Genomic DNA, 24,753 nt, shown 5'->3' with positions numbered 1-24,753 from the left:
AGAAGTTCTTCATTCATTCAAACATTGATTGTTGCTTTGTTGGTTGGCGTGGTAACGGCCGAGAGTGACCGGTTATTAAAGATCAACGTGTCTTCTGCTTGTCAGAGCTTCTTAGACTCTGATCCGGACTACAGTCCTGAGCAAAGCCCCTCATCGGGTCTGAGGGGACAGGCCCGAGGTGGAGCGAGAGGGGCAGGAAGTAGAGTCAGGGGAAGCAGAGGCAGGAGACGGGGAGTGAACGCCGGGGACATGTACGCTCTGCAGGAGGCGGGCAGAACGGCAGGACATGATTTGATTGGTTTAAAATTTTGGACCCAAAAAACGGTGATTGGTTGGTGTTTTCCCAGGTTTACTCCGGCTGTAGATGGCAGCTTTTTTTACCTCTTTTTTAAGAACACATTATGTATTGATTACCATCAGGACACAAAGATCATTTTAACCAGGAGAACAAGAAGTGGATCTAAATCTGAACACCAACCTTAGCTTTAAACGTTACTCAATTCCGGCTGCTTGTCTGGGACGTCATCGCCACGCGCCAGCAAACAACAAAACATAGCATTTCGTTCAAATGACCTAGAAATGAGTCTCTTTGCAGCATCTCGAATGGCAATACACCAACTTCCTGTTTTGATAAGGACGATTGTTTCATCCCCAACTATTGGTGTCTGAATTTCAAAATAAAACGCCTCTTTGAACAGATTTACCTTCCAATCTGACTCATCAGGGTCCCACTTTTTGCCTCCTTGAGATGGCGCTAATGAGCATTTTGCATTCTGCATTCAATCACAGATTTGCCGTGTCATGCTGTTGTCATGATTGTTGGTATTTGTGGCATTAGATTGCATCATATATTGTGTGTTACCCTCTGATTCCCACACAGGGTAACACAGCTGCAGAATAAAAGGAGAGATGAAGGGCAAAAGAGAGAGAGAGTGATGAAGGAAGTTAGTTTGAGAAAGTGGAAACCTCATCCATCCATTATCGGAGTAAAACGTCTATTTCTGCTCCTCTCACCCTCGAGTGAAGTCCCAGCTCTCCAAAGTAAACCCCGGGACTTAAACACTCACTTCCTCTCCACCTCTGCCCCCCCCTCTCCTCCTCCTCTGACCTTTCCTAAATCCCTTCTTCACCACCTGAGTCTCTCCTGCATGACCACAGCACTTCCATTAAGCCCATTAATCCCGTTCAGTCGGCCCACTCTCGCAGCGTCCCCTCTGACTGCCCACTGTCCGGTGTCCACAGGTCCTCCAACACCCGCCCACGCACACGCCCCTCCCTCCCTCCGTGCTCCACAGCGTCACGCAGTACCTGATGTCAGCAGACGTTATGCAAGAGGCAGATGAGTGCCATTAATGCATATTAGTGGGCTCATTTGGGATAAATTGGCTCTCTGTGCATGGCGGGGCTTCTGCAGCTGTGGAGTGTTTAACTGCTGAACCGAACACATTATCCAGTTAGAGTTTATCCTGGATAATATACATGCAGGCTGATAACTTAGGAACCTCTAAAGTCTTATACCCAATGTTCCTGGGTTAGAGTGTGAAAAATCATGTTAAGTTTTATTATCAAGGATTAATCCTCAAACTCTTTACACAACACTGATTTCTCATTCTTGTAGATACCATGATAAGATGCTTTTCAAGAGGCTTCCACTTAAGCTGCAAAAAGTAGTATTTAAAGGTACAGTGTGTAGTATTTAAAGGTGCAGTGTGGTATTTAAAGGTACAGTGTGTAGTATTTAAAGGTACAGTTTGTAGTATTTAAAGGTACAGTGTGTAGTATTTAAAGGTGCAGTGTGGTATTTAAAGGTACAGTGTGTAGTATTTAAAGGCACAGTGTGTTATATTTAAAGGTACAGTGCGTAGTATTTAAAGGTACAGTGTGTAGTATTTAAAGGTACAGTGTGTAGTACTTAAAAATACAGTATGTAGTATTTAAAGGTACAGTGCGTAGTATTTAAAGGTGCAGTGTGTAGTATTTAAAGGTACAGTGTGTGGTATTTAAAGGTACAGTGTGTAGTACTTAAAGGTACAGTGTGTAGTATTTAAAGGTACAGTGTGTAGTACTTAAAAATACAGTATGTAGTATTTAAAGGTACAGTGCGTAGTATTTAAAAGTGTAGTGTGTGGTATTTAAAGGTACAGTGTGTAGTACTTAAAGGTACAGTGTGTAGTATTTAAAGGGACAGTGTGTAGTATTTAAAGGTATAGTGTGTAGTATTTAAAGGTACAGTGTGTGGTATTTAAAGGTACAGTGTGTAGTACTTAAAGGTACAGTGTGTAGTATTTAAAGGTACAGTGTGTAGTACTTAAAAATACAGTATGTAGTATTTAAAGGTACAGTGCGTAGTATTTAAAGGTGCAGTGTGTAGTATTTAAAGGTACAGTGTGTAGCATTGAGAAGGTCTAGTGTGTAGTATTTAAAGATACAGTGTGTAGTATTTGAAGTTGCAGTGTGTGGTATTTAAAGGTACAGTGTGTGGTATTTAAAGGTACAGTGTATAGCATTGAGAAGGTCTAGTGTGTAGTATTTAAAGATACAGTGTGTAGTATTTAAAGGTACAGTGTGTGGTATTTAAAGGTACAGTGTGTTGCATTTGAAGGTACAGTGTGTGAACTTAAAGGCACAGTGCGTAGTATTTAAAGGTACAGTGTGTAGTATTTAAAGGCACAGTGTGTAATATTTAAAGGTACAGTGTGTAGCAACATTTAGCAGAATATTCTTGGTAAAATTGGGAGTTCTAGTGCATCACAGTCACAAATTAAGAGATTTAAAGAAGGCAATGAGATGCAATCCTGCAACATCCTGCACAACAGTCAGCTGCTCATCCTCACTGTCATTTAAAATCTTACTATCATCGCCATCCTTTAGACATCGATCAACAACGTCAGTATCCAGAGGTCAGAGCTGTGCAGCTGAAACACATGCACTGACTTCCTTTACTGCCAATATGTCAAACTCTCTGTGTGGATGGGATTTCAACTACTGCTAGAATATCACGTTAATTCGTAGGATAAAGATTTAATCGAAGGTGTGAGACAGGATGTTGATGTTGTAAGTCAAAGCGAGGTCTGATTTCACCGTTACGTTCTCACTTGGTTGAATGAACTGAAACATATAACCTGATGTTGTGGATGTAAAGTTTGGCTGGACAGCGGTGTGTAGATGTTGAGGGTCTGACTAACTTCCTGTCTGAGTGTTTTTTTTCTGTGTGTCTCGTTTGGGGTAGTTTGATCTGTCACTGTCTCTCCAGGTCTCTCTCCCTCTGTTCTTTGCTCAAACTAGTTCTTTTGTTCCTTTTTTTACAACGCATTGCATATTCAGAAGAGGCAGCATGTAGGTATCTTTAAAACAACACGCACCTCCTTGGCTGCATGAATCATCCTTTACTTTCTTCTTTTTGTTCGTCGTTTCTTTAGCCTTGATTTTGAATTCTTGGTTCTGCTTTTTGGTGTTTCTTTCTTGTTCTGTCGTAGTGCAGCGTATGATGGATAACATGATTACAGACGTTGTTTTCATTCTGCTCCTCTGTGTTTATCTCTTGGAAACATAAAAACTCTTGGCTTTAGTTTTTAAACTTTCAGTAGATTAAAGCTTCTAGTTTTTATCCATTCTGCATCTTCTCTGTTCTGTTTTGATTTGACTCTGTTATAAGTCGTATGTGCTCCGTCTGCATCATGACAGTGTTTCATCTTGTCCATCGTGTCCTCCTCCTCCCGTCTTGCCACCATGCACCTGTCTCTCATCTGTTCCGTGTGGCTGCATGGTCTTTTTTGCACGATGTATGTAGCTGTCACAGACTTCTTCTCTCTCTGGCTCCTCTTCCTCGTTGTGTTCATCGTCTTCCTGTTCTTTGTCTTCTCTCTACAGGGGAGGTGCTCTTTCAGATGGCTGAAGTGCACAGACAGATCCAGATCCAGCTTGAAGAGATGGTGAGCATGTGGTGGTGGTGGTGGCGGTGGTGGTGTTGCTAAAATCAGCGCTTCTAAAGCCTGGAGTTGTGGAAGGAGCAGATTGTGGGCCTGTTGGTTTGGAGTCCCCACGCCAGAATAAATGCATGCACATTACTGTACTTGAGTATCTCTAAAGGTGCATTTCCACCAAGAGTTCAGGGGTCTTTTAGCCCCCAGAACTACTTTACCCTGAACTAAAAGGTTCCTGTGCCCCCATTGTTGTCTGCGTTTCGAGCATGGGCTGAAGTCCCGGGTAGATTGTGTAAATCAGGCCAGTGACGTATGGAGAAAAAACAAGTAAATGCACTACACCACCAGAGCAGTAGAGGGCAGTAACACAAAGAGGAATGCCATTCATCACAGATGACACCATAGAAGCAGACGGACAGGCAGGTATCATTATGAGCAACACAACAGTTAGCCTGTTAGCATGAAGAGACTCAGCTGGCGCTGTTTTAGATGGTGCTATATTTCATCACAGATGGATTCACTGAATCAACACGTGAGAGGAGATAAGCGCGAGTAGCAAAGACGTTTCAACACGGCTTTAAAATCCTTTAGAAAAAAAATTTGAAATTTTTTTTTTGAAAAAAAACATTTTGAAAAAAAAAAAAATTGACAATTTCTTTTTTAAAATTTGACAAAAAAATTTGACAAAAAAATTTACACAAAAAAAAATTTTGACAAAAAAAAATTTGACAAAAAAAATTTGACAAAAAAAAATTTGACAAAAAAAATTTGACAAAAAAAAATTTGACAAAAAAAAAGTTGACCCACAGCCTGTCGAAAAAAAAAATCCTCAAATTTGAAATTGTGCTCCAAAAGCAGTAAAACATTAAAGAAGTGAAAATTTTGCGCCTGCGGTTAAAAACATGTAAAAAGCAACGAATGAATCAACACGTGAGAGGAGATAAGCGCGAGTAGCAAAGACGTTTCAACACGGCTTTAAAATCCTTTTGAACTCAAAAAGCCGTGATCGCAGAGATCGGCCGGTGTTTTGGTTCAAACGGCGACCCTGTTAACTGGAGACTCTCAGCAGGATGCATCCCTCATAAACGTCTTTAGACCATCATTAAATATCTGATGAGGATATTTTGAAATCTTAATAAAAACTAAACTAGTTTGCATTCCCAGGAACTCCCTCTGTGTTTCAACAGCTGTGTAAACTCCACAAACACTGACACGTTCAGCTGAAGGTCTCCAGTTTACAGGGTCACTTTTAAAACCGGAACACCGGGAGGAGAGACGCATTCACGGTGGGCTGAGAGAAGACTACTGTTACAAGCTGCTAAATCAAGAGAATCACAGCTTCTTCTTTTGAAAAGTACACACACATACAAAAAAGATAGAACAAATAAAAACTAATGAAAGAAAGAGAAATCAAGAGAATCACAGATGTGTGTGATGTTATTGTGGACGGAGGGAGGAATAAAAACACTGAGGTTAATCTACCAATCAGACACGATCAGCATTGCAGGCCCTGCCTCCTGAAAGTCCTGGGACCTTTGAAAAGCACTAACCTCCTTGCAGGGGCTTTTTAAGGGGGAGATTATCTACCCCTGAACTAAATTTAGACCCTGGGTCCACCGGTTGAAACGCACGTAGCTCAGGGGTAACGTTCCTTGAGTGTACCTCCTTCCCTCTGAGAGCTGCAGCTCCACTTACTTTGTTTACTGCTGATCTGATCTGAAAATTAAACCCATTACGGACCAGAAAACATTTCTAAATTCACCTCCCTGAATGTTTGAGCACTCTGATGAGTAAATTGGCCAATTTAGACCGCATTAAGAGAGGACATGGAGTCATCTACAAGAAGATATCTCTGCACTAAACGGTGCATCGTCTCATCCTTATGGCTAATGGAAGCCTCAGAACAGGGGCCATGATGATATGATGTATACCACAGAGCAGAACTCAAACTGATGCTTTTTTCTGCTGGAGCTTTAATGCAGCAGCAGCTTTATAAAATGCATTTAAAATATCGTCTGCTGGCCTCTTAGAGTCTCTTCATTGAGTCATCCTGCTCACACAGAGAATGAGGCATCCATACTACACACAAATACACAACAGATGAACTCTTGCCTTTCATTTACATACCAGACGTCCTCCCCTCATCCTTTAGGGTGTGACGTTTCCGCTGGCAGACACAAACACATCCCGTTAAGTCACCCTCGCACCACAACAATGCCCCGTCTCATTGTGATGAGATCCTCCTCTGTGGTTGTGCCTCCTTGTGGTGTAGTTCACTTTGTGCTCGCTGCATTGTCTCTGAGGTTTGTTTGTGTTTCCTGTGTTTCTTGCAGCTGAAGTCGTTCCACAACGAGCTGCTCACGGAGCTGGAGAAGAAGGTGGAGCTGGATGCACGCTACCTGAACGTGAGAGCCGCCATCTTTATGTGCACTTACACAGAGAGAAACAGAAGTGTCATGTCACTCTGCAGCAGATATGCATGGAGTTTATTGAACAAGGACAGCACACATGAATCAATATCCCTTGATATGCCAGAAATGGAGCGATGCCTGCGAGCTAGTTCAGGCAGACAACTCGATCTGCACTGCTATACACGTCACATGTCCCACTCTCAAAACCATCATCCAATCACGCCTTCTGCCTCTCAAATTGGCGGTCTACTTAAACTGGGAAAATCTCCCATCTCTCCCTCTGCTTGTCAACGCCTCTGCTGCTGCACGCCTGTTGCTGAATTTTCTTTCGTCCCCACCGCCACCCCAGCATCCACCTGCAGGCTCTGAGGGTGTTCAGTATGTTTTGCTCATCACTCCTCGATGTCTGCATGTAAACTTACCTGCAGGGAGTGATGAGGCCGGAGCCTGGGCGCCAAACAGGAATATGTATTCATGCTATAATAAACAATTGAAACGTCAGTTGTCTGACTGAATTAGAGCAATGCAAATGTTTGTCTTTGGTCTTCAGGCACATAATTACAGAAACCCCTAGCATACAGCTCGTGAAGAAGCTCTTTAAAAGTGCTGAAAGTATTCTGGAGTTGCCCCTTAGTTGCAAAAATCAATGCATGTACCTTTTAAAGATGATCAAAATAAAGCAAAATAAGTCTTTGGTGTTTCCCAGCTGCAGAAAGGGCGTCACACTTCCTGCTAGCTGTAGTAGGAATTTGGATTGCTTTGACCTGTGTTACTTTGCATAAGTTTTATGAAGGTTATCTGTTTAACCTTTATTTAAACAGATACAAGCCTTTGAGATTGGAGGGCATTCCAAGCAGAGGGGGCAGCAGAGAAACTGAATGCTTTCTTTCCTGTTTCATTCAAACACGAGGAGTAGAAAGATCCAAAATGTCACTTGATCGTCGGGCATAGCTGCTTCTAGTTCTCTGAAGAAAAGTGCATAAAGAAGTAGGAGCCAAGCCAAGTAGAGCCTTATAAACCAGAGTCATCCAGTGTGTGTATGCATCCTTACATTTAAGGAAGGCATGCCAGCTTTAGCGTACAGTTCCCAGTGTTGGGTGAGGCGGCTACAACCAGTGATAAACCTCAGAGCACAGTGGTAGACCGGAACCAAGGTCTGTAGGCAGCTGGATGAAGCACACATGTACACAACATCGCCATAATCAAGTACAGGAGAGAAAGTAGCTGACATCAGAAGCTCCCGAGCTCTAAGGGAGATTTAGAGATCAGGTTTTTGACGTGCACTTTGAATGAAAGGTCCACATCAATAATTAGTCCCAGGTTAAGAGTTAAGAGAATGAATGCTGCACTCAAACTTTAAGCCTTTTATAGGTTATCTATAAAAGGCTTAAAGTTTATATGAGGTACTTTGTCAAAAATCAGTGTATCATCCACAGAAGAACTTGATCAGCATGAATAACTTGCCAACCACAGACTGATCCTGTATTCAGAGTGTGTTCTTACCTTTAGACCAGTCCCTCCAGGAAGTTGCGATTTCGCGATCGCAACTATCAACGCAAATTCAACCAATCAGCGTGATTTTTTCGCTGTACGTCATCGGTTTTGTCATCAATTTGACTTCCTTGGAACATAAACGTAAGTCCTCACTTGATCGGCACTTTTCAAAACACGCACAGAGAACGGGTGAAGAGAGAGAGGACAGCAGGCAGGACAAGTGACCATGACAACGTTGTTATTTATAGATTGAGGGGCTCAGTGTTAGCTTGGTCTCTACCTGCAGCAGGTGTGCTTTATGAACCAGTAAGGAAACAAAGGATGAGGAAACATGGAAAGAACAAAGAGAGAGAGAAAGACAGAGAGAAAAAGAAAGAGAGACAGAAAGACAAAGGAAAAAGGGAAAAAAAGAAGGAAAAAAAGGAGGAAAGAAAGAAAGAAAGAAGGAAAGAAAGAAAGAAAGAAAGAAAGAAAGAAAGAGAGAAAGAAAGAGAGAAAGAAGGAAAGAAAGAAAGAAAGAATGAAGGAAAGAAAGAAAGAAAGAAAGAAAGAAAGAGAGAAAGAAAGAGAGAAAGAAAGAAGGAAAGAGAGAAAGAAAGGAAGAAAGAAAGAGAGAAAGAAAGAAAGAAAGAAAGAGAGAAAGAAAGAGAGAAAGAAAGAAAGAGAGAAGGAAAGAAAGAAAGAAAGGAGAGAAAGAAAGAAAGAAAGAAAGAAAGAGAGAAAGAAAGAAAGAATAAAGACATGTTGAATCCATGTTTTCCCCTGGAAAGAGGGAAAGAAAGGAAAGAAAGAAGGAAAGAAAGAAGGAAAGAAAGAAAGAAAGAAAGAAAGAAGGAAAGAAAGAAAGAGAGAAAGAAAGAAAGAAAGAAAGAAAGAAAGAAAGAAAGAGAGAAAGAAAGACAGAAAGAGAGAAAGAAAGAAAGAAAGGAAAGAAAAGAAAGAAGAAAGAAGAAGAAAGAAGAAAGAAGAGCGAAAGAAGAAAGAAAAGAAAGAAAAAAGAAAGAAGAAAGAACGGAAAGAAGAAGAGAGAAAGAAAGAAAGAAGGAAAGAGAGAAAGATGCAAGAAAGAGAGAAAAGGAAAGAAAGAAAGAAAGAAAAGAAAGAGAGAAAGAAAGAAGAAGGAAAGAAAGAAAGAAAGAAAGAGAGAAAGAAAGAAAGAAAGAAAGAAAGAAGGAAAGAAAGAAGAGAGGAAAGAAAGAAGGAAGAAAGAAAGAGAGAAAGAAAAGAAAGAAGAAAGAAAGAAAGAAGAGAAGAAAGACAGAGAAAGAAAGATGAAAGGACGAAAGAAAGAAAGGAAAGAAAGAAGGAAAGAAAGAAAGAAAGAGAGAAGAAGCAAGAAGAAGAAAGCAAAGAAAGAGAGAAAGAAAGAAAGAAGAAAGAAAGGAAGAGAGAAAGAACGAAGGAAGAAAGAAAGAAAGAGAGGAAAGAAAGAAAGAAAGAAAGAAAGAAGAAGAAAGAAAGAAAGAAGAAAGAAAGAGAGAAAGAAAGAAAGAAAGAAAGAAGAAGAAAGAGGAAAGAAGAAAGAAGGAAAAAGAAGGAAAGAAAGAAAGAAGAAGAAAGAAAGGAAAGAGAGAAAGAAGAAGAAAGAAAGAAAGAAATGAGAGAAAGAAAGAAAGCAGAAAGAAAGAAAGAAGGAAAGAGAGAAAGAAGAGAAGAAAAGAAGGAAAAGAAAGAAAGAAGAGAAGAAAGAAATGAAAGGAAAGAGAGAATAAAGAAAGCAAGAAAGAAGAGAGAAGAAAGAAAGAAAAAGAAGAAGAAAGAGAGAAAGAAGAAAGAAGAAGAAAGAAGAAGAAAGAGAAAGAAAGAAAGAAAGAAGAAGAAAGAAGAAAGAAAGAAAGAAAGAAAGAAGAAGAAAGAGAGAAAGAAAGAAAGGAAAGAAAGAAAGAGAAGAAAGAAAGAAGAAGAAGAAAGGAAGAAGGAAGAAAGAGAGAAGAAAGAAAGACAGAAAGAAAGAGAAAGTAAAGAAAGAAGAAAGAAGGAAGAAAGAGAGAAAGAAAGAAAGAAAAGAAAGAAAGAAAGAAAGGAAAGGGGAAGAAGAGGAAATGAAAGAGATGAAGAGAGAAGAAAGAAAAGACAGAAAAGAAAGAAAGAAGGAAGAGAAAGAAAGGAAAGAAAGAAAGAAAGAGAGAAAGAAGAAGAAGAGAAAGAAAGAAAGAGAGAAATAAAGAAAGAAAGAAAGAAAGAAGAAAAGAAAGAAGAAAAAAGAAGAAGAATGAAAGAAGAAAGAAAGAAAAGAAGGAAAGAAAAGAGAGAAAGAGAAGAGAAAGAAAGAAAGAAAGAGAAGAAAGAAAGAAAGAAAGAAAGAAAGAAAATGAAGGAAAGAAAGAAAGAAAGAAAGAAGGAAAAAAAAGAAGAAAGAAAGAAAGAAGAAGGAAAGAAAGAAAGAAAGAAAGAGAGAAAGAGAAGAAAGAAAGAAAGAAAGAAGAATGAAAAAAGAATGAAAGAAAGAAAGAAGAAGAAAGAAAGAAAGAAAGAAAGAACGAAAGAAAGAAAGAGAGAAAAGAAGAAAGAAGAAAGAAAAAGAAGAAAAAGAAGAAGAAAGAAGGAAAGAAAGAAAGAGAGAAAGAAAAAGAAAGAAAAAGAAAGAAAGAAAGAGAGAGAAGAAAGAAAGAAAGAAGAAAGAAAGAAAGAAAATAAAGAAAGACAGAGGAAGAAAGAGAGAAAGAAGAGAAGGAAGAAGAAGAGAAAGAAGAAAGAAAGAAAGAAAGAAGAGAGAAGAAAGAAAGAAGAAAGAAAGCAGAAAGAAGAGAGAGAGAGAGAAAGAAAGAAAGAAAGAAGAAGGAAAGAAAGAAAGAAGTAAAGAAAGAAGAAAGAAAGAAAGAAAGAAAGAAAGACGGAAACAAAGCAAGGAAAGACAGAAAGAAAGAAACGAAAGAAAGAAAGAAAGAAAGAAGGAAAGAAAAAAGAAGAACAGAAAAGAAAGTATCAAAGAAACAAACAAAGAAAGAAAGAAAGGAAAGAAAGAAAGAAAGAAAGAAAGAGAGAAAGAAAGAAAGAAAGAAAGAATATAGACATGTTGAATCCATGTTTCCCCCTGTGCTGTGCGTCTTTAAAGATGGCGTGATGACTTCCTGTGACAGGCTGAGTTCTTATCTGAGGGGTTCAGTGTTAGCTTGGTCTCTACCTGCAGCAGGTGTGCTTTATGAACCAGCTCTCCTCACCTCCATGCATCTGTCTCATCTTCATTGAGGATTTTTACCCCCCGGTGTGCGTTAGTGACAAAGACACAACCGGGGGGGACGTCTGTTTACTATTTGATGTTTGACGTTGTTGCCGTGGTTACCGTAAAAAGCTCTGCATCTACAGCTTGATTTAATCCAGTTAGGTGAAACATCAGACACATTTAGTAAGTTTTGATCAACTCCTCGTCATCAAAGATGCAGATTCATTTCAGAGTGCCGTGAACTGACTGTGCATCGGTCGCTGCGAGGTGCATTCAGGGACCGTCGTAAATGTGCAATACGGTCCTTTCGTGGCATTTTACTGTGAATCAAGAGAATCAAAATACAGTCAGTGGCCACATCAAGAATGATTTCTAAAAACAACTGTAATTTAGTGTATTTATTTGCCCCTGAGATGTTATTGGGGGAAAAAACGCAACTTTCACCGTAATTTTTTCAAAAAGCTGTTGCAAATTCAGGCTTTTTGGGGACGCAACAATCAAAAAAATCCCGCGAAATCCTGGAGGGACTGCTTTAGAGTACTCAGTTAGTTGTTCTGCAGGCGGAGGAACACGCATGATGCTGAAACAAAGCTGTAGGGCGTACACTTTCACTCAGTCAGCCTCGTCTGCAGCGGTTGATAGCATAGCTTTACCACATACAACCCCACTCCAAAAAAACAGAACTGTCCCTTTAATATCTGACTCCATCATCGCCCCTGTGTTTCATAACTCTTCTGTTACTGAAGTTTCAACATTCAAGTAAAAAAAACTCCAGCACCAACTTATTTCACTAACTGACCGACCTCCATTCAGAGCATCTGTCATAATGATACCTATTTCCAACTCTAGGGTCCATTACGAAACAGCCTACTTGACCCAGTACGCACTTGAACGCAGCACCAATTTTAACTCGGCTCCACGTCTGCTGGGTCTCTTCGGGGAGCGAAGTTACAGGGAGCGCAGCGAGGACCGTGTTCTAATAAAATTGTAGGCCAAAGACAAAACGCTCGCTCTCTCCATAATTTCCCACCGGCTTTGGTCCAAACCACTGCAGCAAGTTACATAAAACGCTTCCCACTCTGGCCTGTGAATTATGAGTCAGTCTGTGAAAATGAGTTGGTATGCAGAGGAGAAGAAAAAATGAAGCACATATTCATTTATGGTGATCAGTTGTTTGGAATCGGTCCCTGAAAACATTTCAGAATCCAGACGGGGGATGGAGCCGCGTGTTTGGAAGGCTCCTCTGTGTTTTTTGCAGATCTGTTGTGAAGCCTCAGGATGACAGCGTGTTTCAAATCATGCTTCTTTTGCTCATGCTTGTCGTGTATTATCTGTACCACATTCACAGGAAGCACAAATACAGTACATGATAATCATCCTGCTGCAGACTGAGAGCAACATTACCCTGCACGTGTAAATCAGCATTTTTATGAGGCGCTTTCAGACTGCAGGAACTTTTTCATACTTCTAGGAACTGAAGGAACCTTTCCCCTTTTTGGCTGACTCCACACAGCAGGAACTATTCACTATTTAAGTCCTTAGAGCCCAGTTTAGAGGAACCTTTCCCAGCACAATAAGTTGCAGGTGAAGAATGACTGATCGAACACAAGACCCAATTTAGTATCCCCAATCGCCATTTTAAACTCCGGTGTAAAATTTGGCAAAATAATAGTAAGCAACAGTTAAAAAAGCTAAAAATGGACAAGAACACAAACACATTCACAGACAATGAAGTCCCGGCTTTGAGGGTTCCTGCATTGGAGGAGATGCAAAGTGATTTGGACTCGACAGAGTGCAATATTAAAATCTTTGAGAGCATGTCCTGCCAGGTCGATTCACTTGCTCCACCACCCAGCAAGATCAATCAATCTTTATTTATAAAGTGCCAAATCCCAACAAATGTTCTCCTCAGACTCTTTCCAAACAGAGCAGGTCTAGACCAAAGACCCAACATCAAGACCAGGATCAGATCCAGTCCCGTCTTCCAGACAGGACTCAGTCTGATCTCATCTTAATCCACCATGAGCAGAGCACTTTGCAGCATTTAGCAAGTTACAGTGGCAAGGACAAACTTCCTTTAACAGGCAGAAACCTCCAGCAGGACCAGACTCATGTTAGACACACATCTGCTGAGACCGTGTTGGAGAGAGGGATAGAGGGAGATGAAGAGAGAGAGAGAGAGATGATAGTGGGGAGACGGATAGTAGTAGTTGTAGCAGCTGGAGTCTGGCACGTCCACAGCAGCAGAGATCCAGAGGAACCTACGAGACAAGGGAGCTCAGGGACTCCAGAAAGGTCTAAGAAAAGAGAGAAGAGAGGGAGACCAGAAGAAAGAAAAAGAGGAGAAGAAATGGGGAAGGAATGACAGAAGGAAAGGAGGGGATAAGAAAAGGAGACATAAAGGATGAAGAGACATGGAAAGAACAAAGAGAGAAAGAAAGAAATGAAGACAGAAGAAAAGAAAGAATGAAGGAATGAAAGGAAGGAAGGAAGGAAGGAAAGAAGGAAGGAAGGAGTGAAGGAAGGAATAAAAGGAGAGAAGGAAGAAATGAAAGAAGGAGAGAAGGAAGAAATGAAAGAAAGAAGGAAGGAAGGAAGGAAAGGAAGAAGGAAGGAAAGGATAAGAAAGAAAGAAGGAATGAAAGGAAGGGAGGAAGGAAGGAAAGGGGGAATGAAAGAAAGAAGGATGGAGGGAAGGAATGAAAGAAGGAAGGAAGGAAAGAAATAAGAAAGGAAGGAAGGAATGAAAGGAAAAATGAAAGAAAGAAAGAAAGAAAGAAAGAAAGAAAGAAAGAAAGGATGAATAACAGACCCCAAAAAAGGAATCTACAGCAGAGATCCAGAGGAACCTACGAGACAAGGGAGCTCAGGGACTCCAGAAAGGTCTATGGTTAGTAACTTTAATGGGACAGGAAGAGTTAAAGTGAGAGACAGGCAGAGAGAGGAGAGAGAGGGAAAGACAGGATCCCAGTGTGTCAGTCTAAGCCTATAGCAGCATAACTAAGACCTGGTCCAAGCCTGATCCAGCTCTAATTAGTGAGTTGGAGAGAGGGATAGAGGGAGATGCACTTCCACAGAACTCCAGGAAGTATCTGATGCATGGATCCAAAGTGCTGAGAAGAAACTCAAACCCCAATTTATGGTGTAGGAAAGTTGAACAACTTCATTCTGCAGAGCCCAAACAATGTAGACTCATAGCTTAACTTCTTCTAAATACACTTGAGGTCTTCTCTGTCACAGAAAACTCTACCAGGGGCCTCTGTGCAAACTTCAGGGGCATTGTCTAATGTGTGCAAGATCTCATCCAGGACCAGCTGAGGTTCAAAACTGATGGACAGCTCTTACAATAAACCCAGCTCACCGTCCGCCTAGTGAAAGCTGGCCGCTCGTCACGGGCAGCGTTAAATGAATGTGTGCATGAGTGTATGTGGCGGATGCTGACCTCTCAGAGCTCTGCTGTTCCCCTGCTGACTGTGTGCTGCCCTCCTCAGGCTGCACTGAAGAAGTACCAGATGGAGCACAAGAGCAAAGGGGAGAGTTTGGAGAAGTGCCAGGCGGAGCTGAAGAAACTGCGCAGGAAGAGCCAGGGCAGCAAGCACCCTTCCAAATATGGAGACAAGGAGATGCAGGTCAGTGTGTGTACATGTGTGTGTGTGTGTAACCGCAGCGTGGATGTGTGTTTATGAAACTGTTTGTGTCATCAGATGTGTGCCGGAGGCGGAAGTGTCAGTTGTTCTGAGCGCTTCATGTTGAGCCTCCTCTTTAGATCAGTGTAGAATGAAACAGATGCCTCAGCTCTGTGGCTCATTGATGATCCGTGTGGCCAGCTGGAAGATCACGGTGTAAAAATAACACATGACAGCGTGGATACAGCTGCCGGAGGCTCCAAAATATCGTTTTGAATCATTTACACTATTTTTAATGAGTCAGGATTTGAATCTGCAGACTTTTAATGAACTCGCGGTGACTCCTCTGTGAACCGCTCTTCGTACAGTTGGGTCTCAGATGGTTTTTTTCCACCCTTCCCTCCTCCTGATGGGATTTGAGCTTCAGTGCGTCTGATAATCCGCGACTGCTGCTGGGGGCTGATGGGATAGGGAGAGCGCTGAGCTGAATGGGAGGGGGACCCCCAACAGGGCGCGCACAGTTTGGATGGCAGTCTTGCAACGCTCCTCACGCTGAGAGAGATGGAGAGAGCAGAGTTTACGACTCAAACTCCAACACTCCAGGGGGTCTCTCTTTAAAAACATGGAACTCGAGAAGTGAAGTTTATCCATGGCAACAAAAACGGTCTCATTAATCCAGCATTCACAGTAAATCATACAATAACAGACTGTTATAGGTGGGATAACATGATGGTAGAGCTACCTTTCAAATCCTCCTTCACGCACTCTGCTAAACAGCTTCTGGTTCAGATGACAGTCCTCCCAATTCTTGATAACGGTGACATAGCCTACAGTCATGGCCAAAAGTTTTGAGAATGACACAACTATTAATTTTCACAAAGTCTGCTGTTTCAGTTTTTATAATGGCAATTTGCATATACTCCAGAATGTTATGAGGAGTAATCAGCTCAACTGCAATTAATTGCAAAGTCCCTCTTTGCCTTGAAAATGAACTTTATCACCAAAAACACATTTCCACTGCATTTCAGCCCTGCCAGAAAAGGACCAGCTAACATAATTTCAATGACACACAGGTGTCACACACATTAACACAGGTGTGGGTGTTGATGAGGACAAGGCTGGCGATCAATCTGTCATGATTGAGTGACTGGACACTTTAAAAGGAAGATGGTGCATGACACCATTGTTCCTCATCTGTTAGCCATGGTTACCTGCAAGGAAACACGTGCAGCCATCATTGCATTGCACAAAAAGGGCCTAACAGGGAAGTTTATAGCAGCGAGTAAGATTGCACCTCAGTCAACCGTCTATCGGATTATCAAGAACTTCAAGGAGAGAGGTTGAATTGTTGCCAAACAGGCTCCAGGGCGCCCAAGAAAGTCCAGCAAGCGCCAGGACCGTCTCCTGAAGGTGTTACAGCTGCGGGATCGGGCCACCACCAGTGCAGAGCTTGCTCAGGAATGGCAGCAGGCAGGTGTGAGTGCATCTGCACGCACAGTGAGGCGAAGACTTTTGGAGGAAGGCCTGGTGTCAAGGAGGGCAGCAAAGAAGCCACTTCTCTGTACAGGTCTGCTTCCAACACCCTCCTTCACAAACTGGATGTCATTTCAGTCAGACAACTCACGTTTACTTATAAGTTTATTGCAGCATACAGTATTGTGTTTGGCGTGTGGGCTCCGAATTTCATTACTCCTCGTAGATTATTTAAATGCAGACATTAGGAGCAATGAGAGAGGACTAACCCCCCTGGAGCCCGCAGGCGGAAGCCGGGGAGGAGGTGGGGACAAACTTCACACAGCACTGAGCAGAACAGCAGGAGCACTGCAAGCAGAGGCAGAGACAGGAGGCTTGCCGTTTAAATAGACCGCCGAATGAGGATGTTGAGATCAGCTGATGGAGAGGTGGTGACGTGTCAGTATGATGAGTGCGGCTCGAGTTGTCTGCCTGAACTAGCTTGCAGGCAGCGCTCCATTTACCACGCTGCTATCCGTTTTGTCACCACTCACCACTGTCACCTGTACTCTCAGCTGAACTGGCCCTCACTCCACTCTTGCAGACAAACACACTGGTTTCTATTCACTTACAAATCCCTCACTGGTAAAACCCCGTTATATCTACAGTCACTAATCAAACCTCACAGCACAAACCGTAGCCTGCGCTCAAGTAGCCCCATCAACCTCATCCCACCCAAAACCCGGACCTCCTTTGGTCGCACCTCCTTCCAGTTTTCCGTTGCAAATGACTGGAATCACCTGCAACAATCCCTAAAGCTGACCTCTCTCATTCCACTCGCCACATTCAAAACACTAATACACCCCATAACTCAACATCACTGCACTTGCTTTTAAATTGCTTTTATGTTGTTCTAACCCTTTACATTTAAGATACTCATAGCTTAAAGTAAAAGGAACAACAGAATATTATAAGTATAAAACTTAGATTTTTTAAATCTATATTGCAAAAACAACGAGGTGAACAACGCTCCACTATAGAGAAAGGAATCAGGAGATATTTAAACAGTGTTCACACAGCAGAGAGCAGCACTGCAGAGGGTAGTCTGTCCAACTTAAGACTAAACATTTGTATAATGTTCAAAATCAAACCTGAACCAGCTAAAGGGTTTTTAAATCTCTTAACAGAACCTTTTAAAACAGTCTTTCATCTCGTCTTTGTCCGCTTGAGTCTTTTCAAACTGTATGTGAGGAAAACCATCGTGTGTACGGGCAGAAGTGCGCTCCTGTCTTTGTTGACTGTAAATCCTGTCTTTGAGAATATCCTCTCTGATGGTGTGGAGGTGGATGGGATGCTGTGGATTGTTTTTGAGGCTTCAGACAGCTTTGGGGTATCCCTCCTGGTTCTTTTGGCCCCCGTACAGTTTTTGTGTGGTCCGGTAATCCTTGATCTCACAGCCCTCTTCATGAAGCTGCTCCTCATCTTCATCACTAGTTTTTAGGATCATCTGAAGTTTTATATTCTGACATTTTGAGCTGCCATGAACGTAGAAAGATTTAAAGACCAGCTGAGGAACGTCTGCTCCACAGGTCCTGCTAAAGGCTGATTTATACTTCTGCGTTGAATCAACGGCGTACCCTACGCCGGGGGTCCGCGTAGCTCCCGTACCTACGCGGAGGCCTACGCACGTAGCTGACGTGCACCTCCTCCAAAATGTAACTACGCGTAGAGCCGACGCGGACCGCAAGCTCTGTGATTGGTCCGCTCGACGGCTTTGTCTTTCCTGCATTTACAACACTTCCGGGATCCCGGACATCGGTTGACATCGGCCGTGTATTTCATCTCCTCCTCTCTATTCTTCATGTAATCATGTCTGTATGATAAACAGCAACATGTATCAGCTGTAGATTAACAGAACACGCTCTGAATCTCTGTGGAAAAGTAAACAGAGATCGTAGCGGGACCGGAAGCAGGCGACCGGCTATCAGAGAGACCACACTGCCCTCAGGCGTTTCGGCGGAGAATTGCTGCGCGACACGGACACACCGACGCTAGGGCTGTCAACCAATATTCTAAATTCGAATATATATTCGAATATTAAAAAAAAACGGAGATTCTATTCTGAAAATTAATATTCGATTGTGGAAAAAAACACATCAGCAGCTGCTTTGAGAGTGGGCGCACTGCATGACGGGTCAGGGACAGGTCACAGGAGTCACACATGCACAGCGTGAAGACGGCAGAGAGAAATCCTTCCGTCCCCAGATCCTCAGTGCGCTCTGAACGCATCTTTTCCTCCACTGGGAATACAGTGAATAAAAAGAGATCGGGCCTCTTCACTCTGACTGTCTTGTGTTTTTGGCAAACAACCTGTCAGGTCTAAGACCCTACATTGACAGTGGACTAAAAGAGCCCAACAATCAGTGACACTGGGACAAAATGCAGTTTTTCCTCTCTTTTTTCATACTAGCACCAAGAATGTAAGGGGACTACTTTTTCATTTTTAACTTTAACTTCAATTAATGTTAAAAATATTTGCTTCAATCACTGAATGAAGCCTGCCTATATTAGGGACAAGAGTCAGGACCTTTAATTGCTCGCACAAGTCTTGTTCAGCACTCACTCAGCGCATTACGCACAGAGAGGGGAGGGGGGCGAGCGAGCGAGAGGTCTTCAAAGTGTTACGGTATAAACCACTAGGTCATTTACTTGTTTTGTAATGTGTACGTATGTTTTAGGCATGTTATATCTCATGTCCGCGTCAGCCCCTGCTGCGTAGGGGAGACGCAGAAGTATAAATCAGCCTTTAATGGGAGAGTCCACCTTTAATTACCAGGGGAGATTTAATTACCACTTTAAGGAGATTTAACACTTCAAGAGCTGTTCTCAGAATTACATTAAATAAGTCTATATTTATATCAAAATAGGATATGAGACACTATTTTTACAGGAAACAGGAAAATAATGTAAAATTAGACATTGAGCACCCCCATGGTTTGAATGGAATGATCCACGTTTCATATGCAAATATTCAACTATGAGATTGGCAGTCCACTAAGGCTCGTTAGAACCAATCGTCGAATATTCGACTATTTGGGGTCACCCCTAGTATCTTGTGATATCGTACCGTGGTTGCCTTGGGATTCCCACCCCTTTAATTAAACACAAGTAAACAAATCATCGCTCCTCTGAACAAAAGAACAAAATGAGAGCGTTTCTAAACCTCTGTTTACTCAAAACTTTGAAGACATTGACTTTGAAACTCTGCCAAAGTACCCCCATAGCTGTGCCTATTTACATCTGTTTCATCAGCTTCTCTTCTTTGTCAGTATTATATAATATTTGTTTATCAAATCTAGGCCAGCTGAGCGGGTTGAGTGAAGCTTCCTCTCATGTCGAGTTATCTGCTCGAGCGGAGGAGTGAGGAGACGGTCTCCATCTGACAGTGCCCCCGTCTGTAGGTGTTGTGGTGACACATTGTGGGCGTCTCCTCTTACACAACCTGCAGAGGAGATGCTGCTGTTACGTGCCATCAGATACGCCTTAGAGGGAGGGATGGCGGAGATAAAGAGAGGAGGAGGAGGAGGGAGGGAGAGTTTTGTGAGTCTTTGAGAGCTTTTGTCCAGCTGAAATACTTCCTGACACACAGCTGCACGGCCCGATTGTGTCAGTGTCACGCCCAACTTTCAGTGTGTGTCTATATGAAGCAACAGAACGAGCACCACGGCAAACTGAGAGAGCTAAATCTGACTCGGGCGCCTGTGTTGTTCTATTTCTGCCTCGTCAGCTACAGTCAGATATAATGCAAATAATTAAACTCACAATGGAGCTGGGAAAATGGGGCTTTGTCCCCTGATGGCCTGTCTGCACAGAGAAAAATGCACCGACCTGCAGCTCCTTTACGGCCTTTCAGAGTCCATTATACGACAAGCAGCATTGATGAAGAACATGCAGCCGTATAGAGTCGTAACCTGAGTCTGAATCTGTGTTGTTTTGTTGCACAAGCATACAAAAAAAAGGCAGGAAGCATGAGGCGAAGTGGTCAGTGTATGGTTTTAACTCCTCACGGCGGAGCAGAGAAAAACACGATGACAGAGGTTAGGGGCTAATTGTGCTGCACTTCCAGAGGCCGAGGCAGGAGCCCCTGCTCTGCCCCCAATGGAGCAGCAGGGGAGGTAATCATTGTGTAATTGTTAGTGTCTCTGCGACGGATGGCTGGCGGAGCGTGAGAGCAGCAGCAGCAGCAGCAGAAGCAGAAGCAGCAGCCAGGCCGGTCGTTACAAAAAATCGATTCAAGACGAAGCTATGACGAAGTGCACGGAAGGATTCAGCTCCAAAGTCCTGCAGATCCCCCCGGGTTTCATGGGATGGGGGTATTGTGTTTTGGAAGAACAGATCTTCTTACTTATTTGAATTGCAAAGACCAGAAAGAAAGTGTGTGTGTGCATTGAGAGTGTGTGTGCTAATGCATGCAGGAGTGGGTGTTTATTACCTCCAGCGAAAGGTTATTCTTTTGTGTTTGTCTGTCAGTCTGCAGGATACCGAAGTGAGTCACTGTCTTGTTTCTCAAAGTACTTCAGTGAAAACTTTTTGAATGTAGAGTGTGAAAGTCTGCAGAAAAAGAGTTTGGAGCTGCTAACTTACCCGTTACTGTTTGATGACAAGGAAAGAACAGAGTATTTTGCATGTCAGAAAGATCAGTATCGTCCTTTTGTAACTAGACCGTGCAGAAAACAAGGTGTGGGGTGATAGTGAGAATGTGTCATGACATTGTTCGTCCTGCAGAGCATGCAGCGAGCAAACTGGTGACAACTGGCGTCCTCACATCAGATGGTTTATTGTGCATGCTTTGAGGGGTCACCGTGTGTGCATGTGTTGATTCCTGCAGTGCATCATATGTGGACTCATGAAGCCAGGTCTTGGCAGGAGCAGGAGACACCAGCAGCCCGCACAGTGGAACTCACAGCCAAAGACTAAAGCACAGATTTGCCTCATGAACAAACAATATGCTGCATGTAAACTCTTCATGGTACGTTCAGGGACACCGAGCGTTCGGAGTGTGAGAGCTTGTTCTTGTTAATGCGTAGTGGCTTCAACAAAGTGAAAAGCAGTTCACGTCTTTTCCTCATCACTTCCTCCATTGAACAACTTTTAATTAAGTGAAGCAACAGCTCCGTGGAGCGGCGAGAAGAAAAGAGAATCACAGCACAGATTGGAGTAATCAGTATCCGCTCCTCTGGCTCGTGATTGATGTTAATATTAAAGATATAAAGCGATGGAAAGTCACACTTTTACAGCACTGTCCCTCAGGGGGCATAAAGTCCGAACTGCTGTGTGAGCACAATCCACAGGCGGATAAATCTCCCGGTGCATTCACTGTCCACGCATGATTGTTGGGAAAGGGTCGTTTGAGGTGTAAAATGATGCTAATATATCCGATCTGCTGCAGCTGACCTGCAGAATCTGCAGCTGAGACAAAAAAGACAAGAGATGAATCAACTAAAGAGGAAAGAGAGAGTGCACACAGCAAGAGACGTGAACCAGGTGATGTTACGATATCATTAAAGCTGGTGAGAAGCTTTTTCTGCATTCATCAGTCTTAAAGTGACTCTTATTCCTGCAGTCTCTTATATGTCAATCAATCAATCTTTATTTGTATAGCACCAAATCACAACAAACGTTATCTCAGGACGCTTTTACAAACATAGGAGGTCTAGACCAGGGGTTCCCAGACTTTGCAGCCAGTGACCCCCAAAATATAGGTGCTAAAGACTTGCGACCCCCCCTGTCCCTCGATGTGATTAAAGGTGACATATCATGCAAAATTGACTTTTTAATGGTTCTCTACCTGAAATCTGTGTCCCTGTCTACAAACCCCCCAAGAATGAAAAGAATCCATTCTGCCCCTGTTCTGATTTCTCCACCTTTCTGTAAATGTGTGCTGAAACCAGCCGTTTCAGTTTTCAGTGTTTTTCATACGTCACAACGCCATCCGGTCTGTAACAGGAAGTCAGAGCTCGGAGCTTGTTCAGCCCATAGACTGTATAAAATACAACTCAACCCCTCCTCCGTTTTTCATTCCCTGCACACATGTGTGCTAACAAGGAGCTTAGGAGGGAGGCATGCTAGTTGTAGGATGTCTTAATAAACACAAAGGTCGGTTTGACTCCCCACGTCTGCAGATTTGAAGATCTAGTGGATGGTTTTTATTTATCATGGATAAGTGCTAGCGCTAGTTAGCATAGCCACATAGCTACATGTTGGTAGCTGTGTACCAAGACACACGTCGACATGCTGACAAATAAAACAACAAGAAACACTAAATCTGTGACCAATGGTTCAGAAAGGTCCTGCTGCAGGCGCCTCTCCGTCAGGATCAGATTCTGGATCAGATTCAGAGGGTTGAAGTAACGCGGGTCTGTGAGCAGCCGTGTATATTCAGCCAACATGTAAACATTAGATCAACGTGCTGGACAGCTGAGGCCACACCCACTTCCTGAGGGGGCGTGGTCAGAGAGCTCATTCTCATTTAAAGGCAGAGACACAGAAAACAGAGTGTTCTGAGCAGGGCTGAAAAAGAGGGGTTTACAGGCAGACCAAAGACTGCTGAGACCATGTTGGAGAGAGGGATAGAGGGAGATGAAGAGAGAGAGGGAGTGGTGATAGTGATGAGACGAGTAGTAGAAGTTGTCGCTGGAGTCTGGAACGTCCACAGCAGGAGGACGTCTACGGCAGCTCAGAGGAACCTACAAGACAAGGGAGCTCAGGGACTCCAGAAAGGTCTATGGTTAGTAACTTTAATGGGACAGGAAGAGTTAAAGTGAGAGACAGGCAGAGAGAGGAGAGAGAGGGAAAGACAGGATCCCAGTGTGTCAGTCTAAGCCTATAGCAGCATAACTAAGACCTGGTCCAAGCCTGATCCAGTGAATATGTGAGTTCACATTTCACCTTGTGCACTGAATATCTTTGATTTTTCAGCTGTTGTTCGGTCAAAAACCAGCCGTTCAGGCAGCTGACACATTGATGATATCGTCTTACATTTCATTGACACGTCAGTGATTTGGTGCAGCGTGTAGATCTATCATATTGAAAGCGATCAGCAGTCTCAGCTGATGTGATTCATGCCTGTGGCTCTTGAAAGGAGAAGTCAGGTGAAGTGGTTGTTGAAGGAGAGACGTTACATCATGACTCAGAGGGTTTGAGTGAAAGGAAACTGCTTTATTGAGTTTGCTCTTGTCTTGCTACAGTAAAGGTGAGATTCCTGCTCGTCTACCTGCGCTGCTTTCCTCTTTTACAACTTAGAGACTCGTGTTTTCAGGAGGAGGTGTTTCTCCAAGGGCAGCCACGTTAGAGTTGAAGTGCCTGTAGTAACACCAATCAAACATGTAATTATCATCTCGTAATGAGAGGTGGGGCGTTATACATGTGACCAACACGTGGGAGCGTTTCCCAGCAGGCTGCATGTTTTTGACGTGTTTTTAATAGAATAGTTAAATGAGGCGGCGGCGTGTCGTGAGACGAGAGCTGTGAGTGTTTGTGTGTCTGAGATGATGAAGACTTACTGAGAGGGGTGAGGGGAAGAGAAAAGTAAAACAGGATGAGAAGACAGATAACTGGAAATAAGAGGTGAATTTTTATCTTAGTGTATCTCAACTCAACTTTATTTATAAAGCACCTTTCAGACAGACAAGCAGGCAGCTCATGGTGCTTCTTAAAGGAACAGAGACAGAAAATAACAGAAATGGGTGAAATAATAAAAGACATGATCTTAAAAGATATTTAAAGATAAGATTAAATCAATACAGTAAAATATATAAAACAAGTAAGTGTAGAAAACAAGTTAAAAGGATCAGATAAATACAAGAAATATTAAAATAAGTAAATGAATAGGTAAATAAATAAATGAGATAAATAAATAAGTGAGATAAATAAAAATAAAGGAATAAACAAATAAATGATATAAATAAATGACAGAATGAGATAAATACAAATAAATGAGATAAATAAGTAAATAAAAAAATGAGATAAATAAAAATGAATAAATGAATAAAATAAATAAAGATAAATGAGATAGATAAATGAATGATATAAATAAATGAATTAATGAGATAAATGATAATAAATTAGGTAAATAAATGAATAAATAAATAAATACATGAATGAGATAAAAAAAATAAATGAGATAAATTAATAAATAAATAAATACATGAATGAGATAAATAAAATAAATGATTAAACAAATAAATGATATAAATAAATGAAAGAATGAGATAAATACAAATAAATGAGATAAATAAGTAAATAAATAAATGAGATAAATGAATAAATGAATAAAATAAATAAAGATAAATGAGATAAATAAATACATGAATGAGATAGATGAAAATAAATGAGATAGATAAATAAATGAGGTAAATAAATGAATAAATAAATAAACACATGAATGAATGAGATAAATAAAAATAAATGAGATGAATAAATAAATGAGTGAATGAATGAGATAAATAAATGAATAAATACATGAAAGAGATAAATAAAAATAAATGAGATAAATAAGTAAAGAAACAACATAAATGAATAAATAAATAAATAAATTAAATGTTGTTAAAATAAGTTTAATAATCATCATCATCATCATAATAATAATAAAAATTACAATAGTAATAATGCAGTCCAGGGGTAAA

General features: G+C 41.8%; 1 protein-coding gene across 1 annotated transcript in view; it reads left to right on the top strand.

Moving 5' to 3' along the window:
- The window catches only part of LOC117830419 (brain-specific angiogenesis inhibitor 1-associated protein 2-like), a 59,856-nt gene that overhangs the window by 6,160 nt on the left and 28,943 nt on the right, over window positions 1-24,753 (top strand). Inside the window, exons 2-4 of the mRNA XM_034708528.1 lie at window positions 3,871-3,932; window positions 6,257-6,328; window positions 14,483-14,620. Of these exons, the coding sequence (XP_034564419.1) occupies window positions 3,871-3,932; window positions 6,257-6,328; window positions 14,483-14,620 (272 nt within the window). The remainder of the gene's footprint in view (window positions 1-3,870; window positions 3,933-6,256; window positions 6,329-14,482; window positions 14,621-24,753) is intronic.

This window comes from Notolabrus celidotus, chromosome 18 (assembly GCF_009762535.1).
Source record: "Notolabrus celidotus isolate fNotCel1 chromosome 18, fNotCel1.pri, whole genome shotgun sequence".
Classification (NCBI taxonomy): Eukaryota; Metazoa; Chordata; class Actinopteri; order Labriformes; family Labridae; genus Notolabrus; species Notolabrus celidotus.
This window is presented reverse-complemented; position numbering and strand designations above follow the sequence as displayed.